Source organism: Theropithecus gelada, chromosome 1, assembly GCF_003255815.1.
Source record: "Theropithecus gelada isolate Dixy chromosome 1, Tgel_1.0, whole genome shotgun sequence".
In the NCBI taxonomy this organism is placed as follows: Eukaryota; Metazoa; Chordata; class Mammalia; order Primates; family Cercopithecidae; genus Theropithecus; species Theropithecus gelada.
In genome coordinates, this window is record NC_037668.1 from 199,455,139 (window position 1) to 199,472,422 (window position 17,284).

At 46.2% G+C, this 17,284-nt stretch overlaps 1 protein-coding gene across 2 annotated transcripts in view; it reads right to left on the bottom strand.

The window, feature by feature from the left end:
* Nucleotides 1-9,025: 9,025 nt before the first annotated feature.
* UCK2 (uridine-cytidine kinase 2) overlaps nt 9,026-17,284 on the bottom strand; it is an 85,341-nt gene continuing 77,082 nt past the window's right edge. For both annotated transcript variants that reach the window (XM_025397841.1, XM_025397848.1), the window contains 2 exons: nt 14,666-14,714; nt 9,026-12,964 (listed from right to left, as the gene is read on the bottom strand). In XM_025397841.1, the coding sequence (XP_025253626.1) occupies nt 12,825-12,964; nt 14,666-14,714 (189 nt within the window). In that variant the 3' untranslated portion in view covers nt 9,026-12,824. The remainder of the gene's footprint in view (nt 12,965-14,665; nt 14,715-17,284) is intronic.

A 17,284-nucleotide genomic window follows, 5' to 3' on the forward strand; every position in this document is an offset into this window, starting at 1 on the left:
AAACCTGTTTCTACTAAAACTACAAAAATTAGTAGTGGTGGTGGGCGCCTGTAATCCCAGCTACTCAGGAGGCTGAGGCAGCAGAATGGCTTGAACCTAGGAGGTGGAGGTTGCAGTAACCTGAGATCATGCTACCGCACTCTAGCCGGGGCAACAGAGCGAGATTCCATCAAAACAAACAAATAAACAAACAAACAAGCAAAAACCACTGGCTGGGCGTGGTGGTTCACGCTTGTAATCCCAGCACTTTGGAAGGCCCAGGTGAGCAGATCACGAGGTCAGGAGTTCGAGACCCACCTGACCAACATGGTGAAACCCCGTCTCTACTAAAAATACAAAATTATTAGCCGGGTGTGGTGGCGTGCACCTGTAGTCCCAGCTACTCAGGAGGCTGAGGCAGAAGAATTGCTTGAACCTGGGAGGTGGAGGCTGCAGTGAGCTGAGATCACGCCCCTGCACTCCAGCCTGGGCAACAGAGCGAGACTCCATCTCAGATTTAAAAAAAAGTGACATTAAATTAAGCAAAGATTTATTAGCTATGGCATCAAACCAAAATTCATAAGTCAGACTTCATCAAAATTTAAAACAAGAGCTTTCTAAAAGACAGTGTCATTATGAAAAGAAAGACAAGCCACAAAACAAGAGAAAATATTTGCAAAGTATAAATTTGAAAATGACTTGTATCCAGAATACATAAAGAACTCTTAAAACTCAGTAAGGAAGTCCAGGTATGGTGGCTCATATCTGTAATCCCAGCACTTTGGGAGGCTGAGGCAGGAGGATTACTTGAGGCCAGGAGTTCAAAACCAGCCTGGGCAATATGGCAAGACCACATCTCTCTTAACCAAAAAAACAAAAAACAAACAAACAAACAAAAAAACTCAATAAGAAAACAAACAACCCTCCTCCAAAACAATGAGAAAAACTTTGATACACACAACATGGATGAATCACAAAATTGTGCTGAGTAAAAAAAAGCCAAACAAAAAGAAAAGGAGTACACAGTAGATGATTCCACTTATATAAAATTCTATAGAACACAAAGTACTCTCTAGTGAGAAGAAGGCAGGTCAGTGGTTCCCTGGTGTAGGAGGGAGGATGACAAAGGAGCATGAGGAAACTTTAGGAGGCGATGGATATGTTCATTATCTTGATTATGGTGATGGTTTCACAGGTGGATACATATGTCAAATTTATCAAATTAAACACTTTAAATATGTGTAGTTTATTTTATGCCCTTTATACCTCAATAAAGCTGTTTTTTAAAATAATAAATGTAAAAATAAGATAAAATTATATTAACAGATGTCATTGACTGAGTGCTTGTCATGCCTGACTGTTTCTTTTTGCTTATATTATCTTTGCACATTTCTTATTTTATTCGGGGTAGAAATGCAGTCAACTAAAAGAATCACATTTCCCAACCTCCCTAGGAGGTAGGTGTAGACCTAGACTAAGTTCCGGCCAAAGAGATGTAAGCAGAAGTGTCATGTGGTGTTTCTGGAAAGTCTTCCTTAACAGGAATAAAGCATGCCCCTCATCTCTTCCTCCTTCTGTATAGAATGAAGAGCTGCTGACTGTGACTCCAGCAGCCTTTTCAGACCAAAAAGTGATTTTGAAAACATCAACCAAGCGCTGATGATAGGAACGGGAGCCTGAGTCCCTTACGATATGATGAAACCGCCGTATTAGCTCCGGACTTCCAAACCCTAGACTTCTGTGAGTAAAGTCAACTTCTACCTTGCCTAAGCCAGTTGTTTTGGTTCTTTTGTTTTTCTATTATGTGCCATTGAACCTAATCCTCACTGAAAGAGCCTCCCTCAGTGATGCTCAGTATGGTGGGGCTACTTCTCTGACACTGGGGCGCTTAGGTCTTATGACAAGCTGACGCCTTGAGTGAACATTGTCTTCATGCTTCCTGCTAGCTCGCAGACATTGCCCCAAGCCTGGCTGACACAGGCTTTGATTTCCTGAATCCACTTTGCTGTTCTCATCTGCTCTAATCTGCTTTCTGGCTTTGTGTGTGGACATCTTATTTTCCTTACAAATACATTGGTCGAGGCTGAACTCGATCAATTCTTAATACCACTTTGGCCCAGTTGCACTTTGTACTGAAAATGAGTAACACAGTATATGTTTGTATTATCGTTTTTTTTGCCTCCAATGCATGTTATACCGATTATTTCACATGGTCTTCTAAACCACTAAATTGAGGAGGGCAGAGGTGACGCTCTCATTTCTCAGACGAAGAGGACTGACAGAAGCGAGCAATCTACAAATGTTCCCAGGAAAGAGTGGGGCATTGAGAGTAGAGCGAGGGCCCCGACTCTGCACCTGTCCCGGCTGCAGAACAGCTCTCCCTCAGTCACTCACTCCTTTATTCCCATTTGTCTTTCAAATGCTTGCCAAGCACCTCCTCTGCAGCAGGAACCTGACATCCCACGTGTTGGGGACACTAAGAGGAGCCAGACATGCTCCGGGCTCTCGAGGAGCCGCCAGTGCAGAAGAGGCCACTCGCCATACACACCCACAGTGCCATGGACAAGCGAGCTGTCAGGGTGGAGTCTCAGGGTAGATGATGGAGATGCAAGGAAAAGGACAATTCCCTGGCGTCTTCCCTTATCTGTTCTTAGGTAAGAACTAGAGCATTCTGCCATTTCCTCCTCTTTTCCTTTGATTACCAGTCATTTCCACCTTCCACTCATTCCAATCATCTCCTCTTGACCTCTGTGGAATAAAGGGACTTTAATGTGTTCCCATCTATTCAATATCATTGCAAATATTTTGCCAGTTTATCATATTTCTTTTTGACAACTTACTGTTTACTTCTCTCCACCCTGGATTTCTCTGAGAAAGATTCACTTTCTCTTCACCCATTCCTTAACCAGCATTTACTCTTCCTGCTATGAGGTGACCCCATCTCCCATTACTATATCCCCTGAAGCCTTTCATGTTCCAGGCTTTCCTCTCCTCAGCTCTGGTTAGCTGTCTTTGTGGCATCTTTCATCACTGGGCTTTCAGAGGCGGAACCCCCAAAGCCTGGGCTTCTCCTGAAAGACTCAGGCCTTCCATCAGACTCAGGGCTAGAAAAACATAACCTTTACCAAAAGGCAGCATGATGGTAGAACATCCACTAGACCAGGGCCTAACCAAAGCCTTGCTCTCTAGCTAACCATGACCTTGGACAAATCACCTTCTTTCTCTGAACCCCAATTTCTCCTTAGGTAAAAAAAATAGGATTCAACTGCAGCCTTGCCCAGCCCTGACATGGTATCATTCTAACTATATTGACCAGTGCTGCCCAATGGCATGGCCACTAGCCATGTGGCCATTGAGCCCCTTGATATGTGGTTAGTCCAGATTGAGATGTGCTGTGAATGCAAAATAGACACACCAAAGACTCCGTACCAAAAAAAGCATGTAAAAATCTCATGAATAATTTTACATTAATTACATATTAAAATAATATTTTGGATAGTTTATATAAATAAAATATAATGCAAAAATAAATTTCACCTGTTTTGGGTTTTTTGTTTTGTTTTTGTGTGTGTGTGACAGGGTCTCACTCTGTCACCCAGGCAGGAGTGCAGTGGTGTGATCATAGCTCCCTCAGTCTCAAACTCTTGGGCTCAAGTGATCGTCCCACATGAGCCACCCAAGTAGGACTATAGGTGCGCACCACGATGCCAGGAGTCTTACTATGTTGCCCAAGCTGGTCTCAAAGTCCTGGCCTCAAACCATCCTCCCACCTTGGCCTCCCAAAGCACTGATTACAGGCATGAGCCACTGCACCCAGTCCTGTTTTTTACTCTTTTAAATGTGATTCCAAGAACGTTTTAAATGTGGAATGCTCATTTCATTTCTACAGGCCAGAGCCAGTACAATTATCTCACAAGAAGCCTAGCACCACTGACTGAGGCTTAGCTCATTCCACACACGGGGTAAAGAGGAAAACCTTCGGTCTGCCTTAGTCTCCAGGTGACCAGGATGATTTGGATCTGGACAGGGGTTCATAATCTGAGGATAAAGCACTGAGCAGAATTCAGGTAATCCATGAACTTGAAAAATGACATCTATCTTTTCTCTAGTCTCTAACTGAAATTTAGCATGCCCTTCCATTATGAAGGCAATTTGTAGGCATCATAGAAATATTGACTGTATTTGTTTGTCAACCACAGAAATCAGTTACTTTCATAACATATTATTGTTACAGAATTGCAAAATATCACTCAGGTGCATCACTACCACACAATTTTGGTAGACATTAGACCTGCCGCTGGATCTTGTTATTTGATGTGTTAATAAAGCAACACATATCTTACTACATCCCAGATTTGTCTTTATGTTTTGGTAACTGCATTGCAATTTATTTCCTTTGATATTTGTGGGGTGTTATTTCATGTATGTAAAAACATTTGGAGAAGGGGTCCTTCTGTAGCCTGCTAGAGGGGTTCCTGGCGCTCTCCCACAAAATGTATGTATATAAACCCTAACTGACAAAGATGGGGTATTTTCATCAGCCAGGGTACCGGAACATCCTGAGTAGAGGCGGACACTGGGCCTAAAGGGGTTCCAGGTACGATGCAGACTGTCCTGCTAAAGATGCCAAGTGTCCCTCAGCTTGTCTGACCCCCTAGGCAGCCCCTTTAGCTGAAGATCAGAGAACACAATATCAGACCCTTTCGTTTTGATGCCAGGACTTTTTGACTTTCACCATTTTGAAGAAATGGTGAAACACACACCATTAAATTGTAGGATCCCTTTAAAATTACTAAATAATATGTGCAATAGATATCCTTCCTTACGCCATCCTCAAACCCAACTTCCATATCACGGCCTCACCCCAAAGTGGGCATCGGGATGGCAAAAGGCCCAGAAATGGGTGCATCTCAGCCTGCGAGGCACAGAGCTCCAGGGGTAGGCTAAGCTCTAAAACCCATTTGATGTCTGATCAAAATATCCTGCTTTGGTTTTACTAAAACCTTCTCTGCAACAGCTGAGTTCAGCCTAGGGGCAGGGCTCTAGCAGTGGCCGCTGAGAAGTCTAGTTTAGGTATTCCTTCCCAAGCCAACTCTGTCCTAATCCAATCCACTGCAGACCTACAGCCCAACGATGGGATCTTGACCCAGTCACTTTGCTTCTGGGTCTATTTCATCATCTGCGAAATGAGAAGCCTGGGTTTAAATGGTTTCCAAGCTCAAGGGAGAGGCTAAGGGGAGGCTCCAGACCCCCCCTTCCCAGTTTCAACCACACAGCTTTGCTTTCCTCAGATTTCCACATTGAAACTTCAGGTAAGACTTCCTGAAGGGATCCACAGCCAAAACATGTTTGAAGACCACTGGGCTCGCTAACTTCTAAAAGCATCCCAGCTCTAGCAGACATCCTAAGGAACATTCCCAGGAAAATTCCAGCCCAGAGCCTCCTGGGGTCTGACAACCTTAGAGAACGGTGCTGACTTTGAATGGGCTTAGGGGCAGCCTCGAAACCCTCTTTCCAGTCTCCATGCAGGCAGGGGAGGTCCTTAAACAACACATAGGACATTTCTGGGAGAAATGGGATCCCCAACGCAACGAACACCACAGATTTTAATGGTCTATATGGTTAAATACACAAGGCCCCTCGTTTCCAACCCTGCCTGTCCATCCGATTCACCTGTCCAGTTTGTTATAAAAGATTCCCTCCCCAACATGGCGAAACCCCATCTCTACAAAAATAAAAAAATAGTTGGGCATGGTGGTGCACACCTGTAGTCACAGCTACTCAGGAGGTTGAGGTGGGAGGATCACTTGAGACCAGGAATCTGAGGTTGCAATGAGCCATGACCATGCCACTGCACTCCAGCCTGGGCAAGAGTGAGACCCTGCCTAAAAAAAAGATTCCCTCCCTAGAATTCTCAGGAATGGATCCCACTCAAGTTTTTAAACAAGCTCACCCACTGATTATGATGGCCATCTTGCGGCACCACTGCAACAGATGGTAGCAATAGAGAATTAAGAGGATCAGCTTCCATCTCCCCTAGTGAAGACTTTAAGATTTTCCAAAAGCCAGGTGCCGTGGTGCATGCCTATAGTCCCAGCTACTTGGGAGGCTGAGGCAGGAGGATCCTATCCCTTGAGACCAGAAGTTCAAGACCCACCTGGGGAACAGCATAGACCTGCCCCATCTCTTAAAAAAATTTTTTTCCAGAAAAAAAAAATAAAAAACAACAAAGACTTCTAGGGACACTCCAACAACTCCCTTACAAACCATGGTAGCCAAGCATATGCCAAGTTCAGCAACCCAAAACAACCTTCCTGTGGCAATCTGAATCTCACCATTAGATGGCAGGCACACACCAGACAACCTGACTATACAGCGTGTCCTACTTCCCAGCAGTTGCTTTGGGTTTAAATCATTGCCTTCTCAGTAAAACTGGAGCATGACCACATTCTTTATATATTTCGCAGGACTGTTTTAAGGATAAAATGAAAGTGTAACGAGAGCTGGATACGTTGAATGTGAACATTACAATGCAAGCTGGAAATTTCAGAAACAGAAGAGAAAGTATATGCCATTATAAAGAGAAATCTTGAGAACATCCACAACTACAATTATCTTGGGTGAAAAACTCCTGGGCTTTTCAGCACAGAATTCCACCATCACATGTGAGCAATTTAGGCAGAGGCCCTGGTGGTTTTCCCTGGACCAGAACAGTCAGAATTCAGTGAACACTGCATTAAACCCTGCACCATTTTCATTCTAGGCACCATGTCATAGGCACCATTGGATCTAGTCCAAACACATCCTCAGTAAGAAAAGGCAATGCTAAGCATGGATATGACTGTATGAAAAGGGAGTATGTATAAGGCACAACTTCATATTCTCCTGCCCCTCACCTCCATTCATTTAATTGAGAATATATAGCCGGGCGCGGTGGCTCACGCCTGTAATCCCAGCACTTTGGGAGGCCGAGGCGGGCGGATCACAAGGTCAGGAGATCGAGACCACAGTGAAACCCCGTCTCTACTAAAAACACAAAAAATTAGCCGGGCGCGGTGGTGGGCGCCTGTAGTCCCAGCTACTCAGGAGGCTGAGGCAGGAGAATGGCGTGAACCCAGGAGGCGGAGCTTGCAGTGAGCCGAGATTGCGCCACTGCACTCCAGCCTGGCGACAGCGCGAGACTCCGTCTCAAAAAAAAAAAAAGAGAATATATATCTTGGGTTTAGTCCTAATTCAAATTTTTTACTTGGTATTTTGTTATTTAAGTTCATGAACAAATTATAAGCATATGTATGTGTGTGTGTATATATATACATGCAAACACACACACCCACACAAAATCCAAAATCTAGCAAGTAGCTTTACTTCATTCTGGGTTTAGAAAGTGATCTGATTATGGTCTGCTTTAAAATAGAAATCTAAACATCCCCCCCAGCACCAAATAACAGAACTCCATCTCTGGTTCCATCCTCTCAAAGCACTTTCCCACATCTCAAGTCTCCTTCTCCACCCCTTATTTAAAATCTTTCAGCAGGTCCTAACAGGTTTCTTTTAATCTGCCCCAATTAAGGGTCTGATTAAAGCAGCACTAGTCAAACAGGCATCTCCTCCTAGCTATGGAGCTGAAAGATGGCTCAGAGGATGTTGTGACATAAGGGTAGGGAGACAAAAATAAAAAATCGACTCCGGGGCATTACTGGCCTGCACCACGGTCCCCTCCAACTACAACAAAGGTGCAGAAACACACAGTGAGAACCAAGTGGCATCCCAAGCAAAGCATCAAAGTCCAGAGGTGGTCGGCTTGGGACAGGTGAGATTGCGAGCAGTGCAGAGGGAAACTGAACCACAGCTAAGCACCGCCTTGCATGACCACTGCCTGTGTGACATCAGGCAAGCCACTTACTGTGACTCACACGTCTTACCTGCCAGAAGTTGACAATGCTTACATTAGCTCTTGCAGGGGCACCTGAGTGTTGCTTAAAATAGCCACCTTCTGAGGACAGATCCTGTTAAAAACCTGCTAAATTCACAGATGGGGTTGTACCTGTCAGAGTGGAACTAGTGGCTAGAAAGAAAATGGCTCTGCCCATCAATGACAGTCATTGGGTGCCTGGCAGGCAGTGGTGGAAGAGATGAATGAGAAGCTACGAAAGGTGGCAAGTTGATAGGGGATAGGGCGCCACAAAGAGCATAAAAGCCATTTTTTTTTCCTTTTTTTTTTTTTTTGAGACAGTCTTGCTCTGTTGCATTGGTGTGCAGTGGTGCGATCTCGGCTTACTGCAATTTCTGCCTCCTGAGTTCAAGTGATCCTCGTGCTTCAGCCTCCCGAGTAGCTAGGATTACAGGCATGCACCACCACACCTAGCTAATTTTTGTTTAGTAGAGATGGGGTTTCACCCTCTTGCCCAGGCTGGTCTCGAACTCCTGGCCTCAAGCAGTCCTCCTTCCCCAGCCTCTCAAAGTGCTGGGATTACAGGCATGAGCCACCACACCCTGACAAAAGCCAATCATTTTTCTATTTTTGGTGGGCGGCCTAGGTCTTTGAAAAACAGGGATGAACATACATATACATCCATTCACAGCGTGTGGGCAACATGCAACTGTTTTGTGTTGTTATAATGTAAACTTTCCTCATCTTCCACCCACCTCCCTCAAAAAAGTTTACTTTAAATGGGTTTGTTTGAGCAAGGAAGGGGCTGGGTCACCAGCCTAAGGCAGGCAATGGGGCAGAGGCCAGGTAAACTGGATAGCATTGGGGGAACACAGCGCCAGAATGTCCTAAGAACCAAAGGCTCCCAGAAACCCTGGCCCGGGCTTCCCACTTGACAAGAACTGCAAGTCCACTACCTGAACTGGTATCTGAGCCCAGGTGAGGCCTGGGGTCTGCCCCACATACACCCCAGGATCATGAGGGCTTCATGACAGCAGGCCCAGTGACATCTATACCGCATATGCACAGCATGGCCCTTCTGGAGCCACTTGGGCTTCACAGCCAGGATTCGGTCGCTGCTCTGGGCCAAGCATCACACGGAAGGCGAGAGCCGGATCCTTTTTGTTTGTCTTTATTTACAGCAAAGTACATAATATGTGGTCACTTTGTAACCACTAACAATAAAGGTAGGGTGGTAAAAAGAAAAGGGAGAGGAGCAAGCATCTTAAAGGGGGGGAAAAAAAGCCTAAGTCTGTATTTAGCTACTCACCCTGCTCCTGAGGCAGGACTGGGTAGGCACTCCCTGCCTCTAAGACCACAGCCAAGCTGACCTGGAATGCCAGTCCCCAGTATGAGGAGGGCAGCAGAACGTCCAGAGACAAAAGATGAAAGGGGACTGAGCTCTGGATGCATCCACTTATGCCTTTGCCAGACAGTTCCCTTCCTTGTTTTGTTTGAATGCTTCCCCCACCCCACCCTGAGCAAAGTGTAAAGGGCAACAGTGGTACAGAAGTACAGGCGGTCCCTTCCCGAAGCAGTCCTGAACCCCATAACCCACCTACCTAGCTGCTCCTCAGCCTGCCCAGTTCTTGGCCCTGGAATCTTTAACAGGCACATAGGAGATTCCAGTGCAGAGGAAAGTATTTCCCTGCAAGAGGCTACTTCCCTCCAACAGCCATGGGGGCCAGTGCAGGTCAAGGTTGCTAAATCAAGGGAAGTGCACGAGAGCAGCAAGAGAGATCATATACAAACCAACCAGGCTTCCGGCCCTCCTGCTGCCCGACTGCTCTGAAGTGTACACAAGCCTCCGGCCCGAGCCAGCGGCCTAATGAAATGCTGGCAACCCACCCAGGGTGTGCCCACAAGCTCCAAGCCCAAGTAAGGCGGGGAGTCAACTTCCCCATGATTGCCAAGTGGCCAAGACCAGAAGCAGGGATGATTAGGCTAGTTCTGCGGCAAGGTGAACTGGAGACCCTGTCTCTGCCCTCCTCCCCTGGCCTGTCGCACAGACATCCCGTTGTTTAACCCACTGCCTTTGCAAGGACCTGCTCTGTTCGCTCCAAATCAAAGGACACTTGCATCCTTCTTACATAGACTCCCATCTCTCTGCTCAGTGGTCCCAGGTTGCCCGAGAATAAGAAACGTGGGTCAGTAGCCAGCTCATTAGTGTGAAGGAGTGTGAGGCCAGGCCTTCCTGTGACATAATGCTTCTGGGCTTATTTCCTAAACACTTGGTCCACACACAATACCTGGGCAGGAAGAGAGAACCAAGCACCACGGGATGGCTCTGGAGCCAGGGGACTTGCATGCACATACAACCCACATCACCCCACTCTGCTCATCTGTGCCTCCACCCTAAACAGCAAAGTACCTCGATGGCAAATGTCATGGTTTCTGGTCTAATAATTCTACTCCTAACTCTCCATGGAATCAGAGACCCAGAGGCTCTTAAAACACTAAGACTATTGTTTGTTCCTAGAAAGCTCAAGTTCAGATACAGAGTTGGCTAAATGCTGGGCTGCCACAGAGGGGTAGAGCCTTCTATCCCTTCCTTGTTCCAGACATGGTGTCGCAGACCCCAGCAGACACTGTTCTGTGTCCCCAGCCAAGCCACCAAGAATTGGTAATCATTTGACAAGGGGCAGGGCAGCCCTTATAGCTGTTTCCAAGCTAGGAGTGGCCTACTCAGAGATACTGGAGGCTTGGTCCCAACACCACAGGTAAATGAGGAAGCAGCTAGGTAAAGGCTCAGAGATGAGACGAGTCCATCTTCCAAGGCAGTGGGATAAACAGCCAAGGCACTAAATGGTTTGGCACCTGGGAGCTTCAAGTAAAGTTGAGCGTGCTGCCCACTGAAAGGCCAAGGCTCTCCCAGACAGGGGTGGGCTTCACCTGAGCACGGCCCAGTGCTGTCAAGGCCAGGGGCCCTGTGTCCTCAGGATGCTAACCCAGGCCTGCATTCCCTGCTTCATCTCAGAACAGATCAAGCCATGACTACAAGGATAATAATGATTGATCCTGAACACACACTCCAGAACTCAGCCATCCTGTTGAGCTCTGGCTTTCAAAGGAGGCATCTTGGGAGCCTTCCTTTGCTCCAAGTAGGCAGCTGCTGTGACTGGGAGCTCCTTTCAGAGCCTGCGTGGTCTCCTGAAAGTCTCCGGGTGGCAAGCTCTGTTGGGGACTAGGTTTGACTCTTCTAAAATAGCAAAACAGATTTAGAGTCAAACTGAACCCAGAGAAGGGGAATCAGACTGGATGGTGCTGAGTCTGAGGGGAAAATTTGGTGTGACCAGGTAGTAATGGAGACCAATTTACCTGAATGGCTCGCACAGGCTCTGAGAGCAATGTAAAGACAAGGTTCTCCAAAATGTTTCTGGCAATGGCAGCCACAGTGGGACAGCTAAGGGCACAGTCCACCAAGCACTAGGGTGGTCAACAATGAAATGAAAATCTCTGGCTCTTCTGTGGTCAGAAACTGAGGCTCGGGACTCTATAATCAGACCTCCTTCAGGCTCACTTGGGCTCCCCTCCACCCAGAATGTCAGGAATCTGTACGTCCAGAGCAAACACTGCCACCAAGCAGCGACTCTCAGGAAAGCTAGAAATCTCCACCCCAAATATTTCAACCTCAGACTCCAACCTAGGTACCTATGATTTAAATACTCTCCTTTTAAATACTTTTTAAAAACTGCTTTTCCGAACCCCTTTTATGCTCTGCAGCTGCCATATCCACTAGGTGGTATTGCAAGTAAGTAAATCATCCTGGCCATGATGCTGCTAGCGAGAATCCCTGACCAAAGTTACTCTCCTCACCTCACTGCAAACCTCCAGGAAACAGGAACTACAGAGCTCCCCTGCCAGCTTGTGAGGCGCTGCTGCCGGCGTCAGTTACCGAAGCCCTCACCCACGCCCAGCCTGCAATGGGGCACTCTATATTCCACAATACAGGAAAAAGCCCAAGGAGTCAGATCAGTTACGTCCCTGGGAAGCAGAAAGAACCAGTGATTCTTCAGATATGACAGCAGGCACAGTTCTGCCCTCTCCTTTCCATCTTCTATCAGGAAGCGATCCCATAAAATCTCTTCCAGGGAAGGAAAGAGGCAGCTCTGGCTTCTTGGAGAGACGGAGAAGCAGGAGGGTGAGGAAGGAGTCACCAAGCTATCCAAGCAGCCAGAGGCGAGAGGGTGGGAGCAGGGCAGGAAGCAAGTGCAGAAGACTTGTTCTCCTCAGTGGGCCTCTTCCCTGAGTTTGATTTTTGAGTTGAGGTTTTACCTAATTTCAACTCAAAAAAAAAAAAAAAAGAAAAAGAAAAGAAAAAAGACAAGAGTATCTCTCACTGACATATCACTAAGTTCCAGCTCCAAGAGTGGTATGTGACAGAGGAGGCAATCAAGGTTTTCCAGCCCCACTCCCATCGAGTTCCACGGGGCACTCAAGAGCAATGGGACCTTAGCCACCCTCCCCGTCTCTCACAGATGCCCGAGCCTCCCCGCCCTGGGACACAACAGGCAATTTCCCCTTGGTGAAATTCCAGCTCCAGTCCTAAAAGACTCAAGTACAGACCCTCCTGCAAAATACTTATGGCAAACAGCTTTACAGTATTTGTACATTTACACAAAAATAGATCCTTTTATATATATATGTATTTATAACTGGTTACACGTTGGATTCATAATTAGGCATCACCAGTAGTAGTTGGCACAGTTTTGTTATTTAAGCTCAGGGTCAAGTTCCGTTTCATTTTGTCGTTCCAAAGTACAAAAAGAAAAAAAAAAAAATCAAAGGCATTTCATCTCCATGGTGTTTTCTTAAATACAGTAATGTCATAGGAAACAGTATGTACAGATGAGCAATGCCTCCTGACCCCTCCTCTGTCTCTTGGAGATAGGGGCTGGGGTCCGATGGAGACGGGTCAATGCGGCCTGCTGCTGGACTCCGATGCCTGCCTCTTGCGTGAAGGGGTGTAGCCGTTGAGACAGCCATTGGTCTGCCGTTTGGAGGGCCCTCCATTCAGGATGTCCTGGATGTGCTGCACGATGAGGTTGATGGCCACTGTGGGGCAGAGACCAGCAGAGCGTTATGGGTGCAGGCACGGGTGCAGGGAGTCTGTCTGGGGAAAGGGCACGCAGGAACCACAGCTGAAAGACTTCCAGGGAAGTGGCTATGCCACTTGCAGGCAAGTCATCCAACTTCCCAGTGGCTCTGCCTGGGCTAATATGATCCCTCTCCTTTGCAGGAGGGCTAAGACAGACAATGCTTAGCACAGAGTAAGCCCTTAATGAATGGGTATCTTATCAGGAGATGATCAGTCACCACTGGATGAAGCACTTGGGCCAAATTCTGCAGACGTGCTAACCAGCCATGGTTCTGCCACATCAATTAGCTATGAGACCTTTCCACCAGGAAACCTTCCAGTTTTCCATCCTAAGACAGAGTATCCCCATGGAAGGCCCTCTGTCCCTCCAAACCACATAACGGAGACAGCTATCTTTTAGCATTAGAAATAAATTATATACCTCAACCAAGAGGTCAATCTAATACCACCAAAAATGGAATACACAATGCTTTCTGATGTGATAAACAAAGAGGAGCACGCCATATCTCTCCGGGGATAATTCCTTCAGATTACATAAGCTCATGAATCCAATCATAAGAAAGCAAAAGACACACTCAAATTGAGGACCATTCTACCAAACAATGGGCCTGTATGCTTCAAAAATGTCTTAAAAAAAAACAAAAGATAGGGAACATCTCCAGGTTAAAAGAGGTCGTATCAATGGTAAGTGTCTTGGATTTAATGACTGCATTGTGGTGATGAAAAAGAATGCCTTTGTTCTTAAAAAATACAGGGTTAAATATTTACTGCTATAACTTACTCCAAACAGCTCAATAAACAATCTTTTTAAAAGGAGGGAAAATTAAATAAATTCTAAAGAGAATGAAGAAACCAGGTCCCATCTTACAGATCAACTCTGCCACACTATGCCTAGTCCAGAGACATTCATACTTCCTAGACAAGCCAAAAAAATAAAACAATGGGGCCAGGTGCTATGGCTCATGCCTGTAATCCTAACACTTTGGGAGGCTGAGGTGGGACAGTCGCTTGAGGTAGGAGTTTTAGACCAGCTTAGGCAACATAATAAAACCGTCTCTACAAAAACATTTTTTTAAAATTAGCAGAGCATGGTGGTGCACGCCTGTAGTCCCAGCTACCGGGAGGCTGTGGCAGGAGAATCACTTGAGCTCAGGAGCTGGAGGCTGCAAATGAGCTGTGACTGTGCTATTGCACTTCAGTCTGGGTGACAGAGCAAGACCTTGTCTCTAAAGTAAAATACAATAAAATGAAAAATAAGTACAATAACGGTAGCAATGAGCTCCCTTTAGAAAGAGCTACCGTGATGGCAGGTCACTCTAAATTAGATCGAGGGAATCTACTTTTGCTAAAAGGTGGCCTCAGAAGCAAAGTATCCAAGTGTCATCATTGGGAAGTGATAGTAAAAGGTAATCTACAGCCCTCTATTTCTGCCAGAGAAGCACAAGTGCCTGTCTGTCCCCATAACACGAGGGTGCCTAAAACCAGCGATCTGTTCCCGAGGCCAGACATGTAGGTGGAAAGGTTCTGCTGGCTCACAATCACAGACAAGCAGGGCAGCCAGGTCTGCAGAGCCCTGTATGGTCACCACGTCCTGCCCCAAATTATGACTGACAAAGGGCAGACGTTATACTCCAGGATGACACTCCGCCGGGACTCACCTAGATTGTCTGCACCTCTAGGGATGATCACATCAGCATACTTCTTTGTCTGTGGAGAAAGACAGTTAAAATGCATTAACACAGTTCAGAGACAACTGGCGCAAGCCCCTCTCCAAGGGAACATGAAGAAAGGGCAGCCTTCATACTAGCGAGCCGAGAGGGGCAGCTTTTAAGGCTTCAAATATAATACTGTTTACAACTTCACAGTGAATGCATCTATTAATAGAAATTTGGGGAAACCTAAGGAAGTGCCTTGTTTAGCTGAATTGTGAATGAAAGAAGATAAGCAGGGAATGAGGAAAATGAGAACAAAGGACTGAAGACTTTTATGTATCAGTGAGGGAAAAATGGTCTAGATTGAGTGGTTAATCCAAAACCAATTCATAATTCAATTTATAATTATCTACAATGGATTTTTATCCACTTTATCGACATTACAAGAATTTAGCTTTTATTCAAGTTCTCTCTCACTCTTTTTTTATTTTTTTAAGACAGTGTCTCACTCTGTCACCCAGGCTGGAGTGCAGTGGCATCATCACAGCTCACTGCAGCCTTGACCTCCTGAGCTGGGTAGATCGTCCCACCTCAGCCTCTGAGTAGCTGGGACTACTGGCACCCGTCACCACACTCAGCTACTTTTTGTTATTTTTTATAGAGTGGGGGTATTACCATGTTGCCCAGGCTGGTCTCAAACTCCTGGGCTCCAGCGATCCACCCACCTGGGCCTCCTAAAGTCTCAGGATTACAGGCGTGAGCCACTGCTCCCAACCAAGTTCTCATTTCTAACGCTTAACACTGTTTCAGCTTACGACCTACGCAGAGAACATGGTCTTTGAAGCCAAACACTTAATTGCCTCTATTCCACTAGGACAAATATGAACTAGAAAAATCCAAACTTTCCAGGGGACTGGTTCACCTCAGACTTTTACGCATAGTCTAAAACATGACAATGTTCACTCCTAGCACAGGGTAAAACCAGAAAAAGTATTCTTCACTGACGACCAGTTCATAGGTTCTGTTATTACCCAAATTTTTTAAAAAAGAAAGGCCACAAAGAGGCATATTTCTTTTTTGTTGCTCCAAATTTACTGAGATCTTTAGACCATTCTACAAATAACTGCATCCTGGTATATAAACTAAGTCTAGCATAAGACCACATAAACCACACCTCAAGCGTGTGGGCTTCTTACTCTGCGCAGCTTCCACCCTAGGATTGCTGAAAGGCAACGGTGTCAGCCCCAAACCCAAGTCAAACTGAGCAGACATTGATCAGGTCCAAGTTCCTGGCTTACACGGGAATGAGCTGATCTTCCCTGAGCAAAGAGTGGCTGGACAGTGGGAGCAAGCAGAAATAACCCGGAAAATGTCTATGCAGAATTTTTAGCTTTGTTACAAGTTAAACAGCAGAAAACTGACAGTTAACTATAACTGATTTCCAATAATAAATTCATCTTGTGTTCTTATTAAGTCAAAAATAACAGGAGGGGTCCTCAGATAGATAAATGGGTGGAAAGAAGTTCATCGCTCCTTAGCCTCCTCTGGTATCTCCCAGTAACCTACTCTTGTAACCCAGTAGTCTCCAGGATAATGGATAGGGTATCAACCTTACTCAGTTGGCTCAAAAAGTCCACCTGTCCCGCATCTAAAACCAAAGTCAAGTATGGGTTATTGTAAAAGCTACTAACATCCTTGAAGAAACAAAGAGTTTGAGGATCATATTTTCCCAGAAGAAAAAGAATGAAGTTTATTATTAGAATAAACAGGGAAATTCCAATACCCAGTCTTACTCTAAATCTATTCTCATTGTCTGCAGAGATTCCAGCCTTCCCAGTGTATCTCAACCAAGACCAGGTTAAGTCCCAACCTCTTCCTACCCTTCCTCCTTGTCTCAGAGCTTAACTATAAATAATTAAGGAGCCAGACCATGGTTTGGCCAAGCTGGAGAAGACTCAGTGACTCAGTAGGATTCTCCTGAGTTAAATACTTCTCCTTCTGCAGCCCCACCACACCACACCTCTTGTCTCTGGTAGCCTTCCCTCAGCATGCCCCTTCCTGTCTTTCCTGGGCTGAGGGCCAACTCCCTCCGTTCTTCCTTCTCTGAAAGCCACCTCACTAGAGAATTCCTAGCTGCCACAGGAAGGACTGGTGCGTCTGCAAGGGTGAAGGGAAGGAAGCTTATTCCAGTAAGGCATGACAGTCCCCAAATGGGAGCTAAAGACAAGCTCAAAGCAGGGCTCACCAGTGATGGCAGGAGAGGCTCAGAGGGGAACACCTCGGGGCATAGGACCCAGTGCATCCATACTTCACCCACTGCAGGCCCTTCAGAGATCCAAATGGCTGAGGACTCTCCTTGGATATGATACACCCTCAGTAAAGAGTCTCATACCATGATCCCACCAAGCAAGAAGTCTAGAACTAGCTGGGAATTAAATGACCTGCCTAAGGACTGGCAGGACCCTACAGGGCTACCCAAAGAAAGAACAGCAGGACAGGGCTCCTGGAGAACACAGAGGACACAAGGGCCAAGGGCTGCCCTCTCTTAGGACTTCGGGACAGAGGATCACTCAGAGAGAGGAGTGAGATTCAGGCAGGGGAGCTCCACCAACTTGCATACCTTCA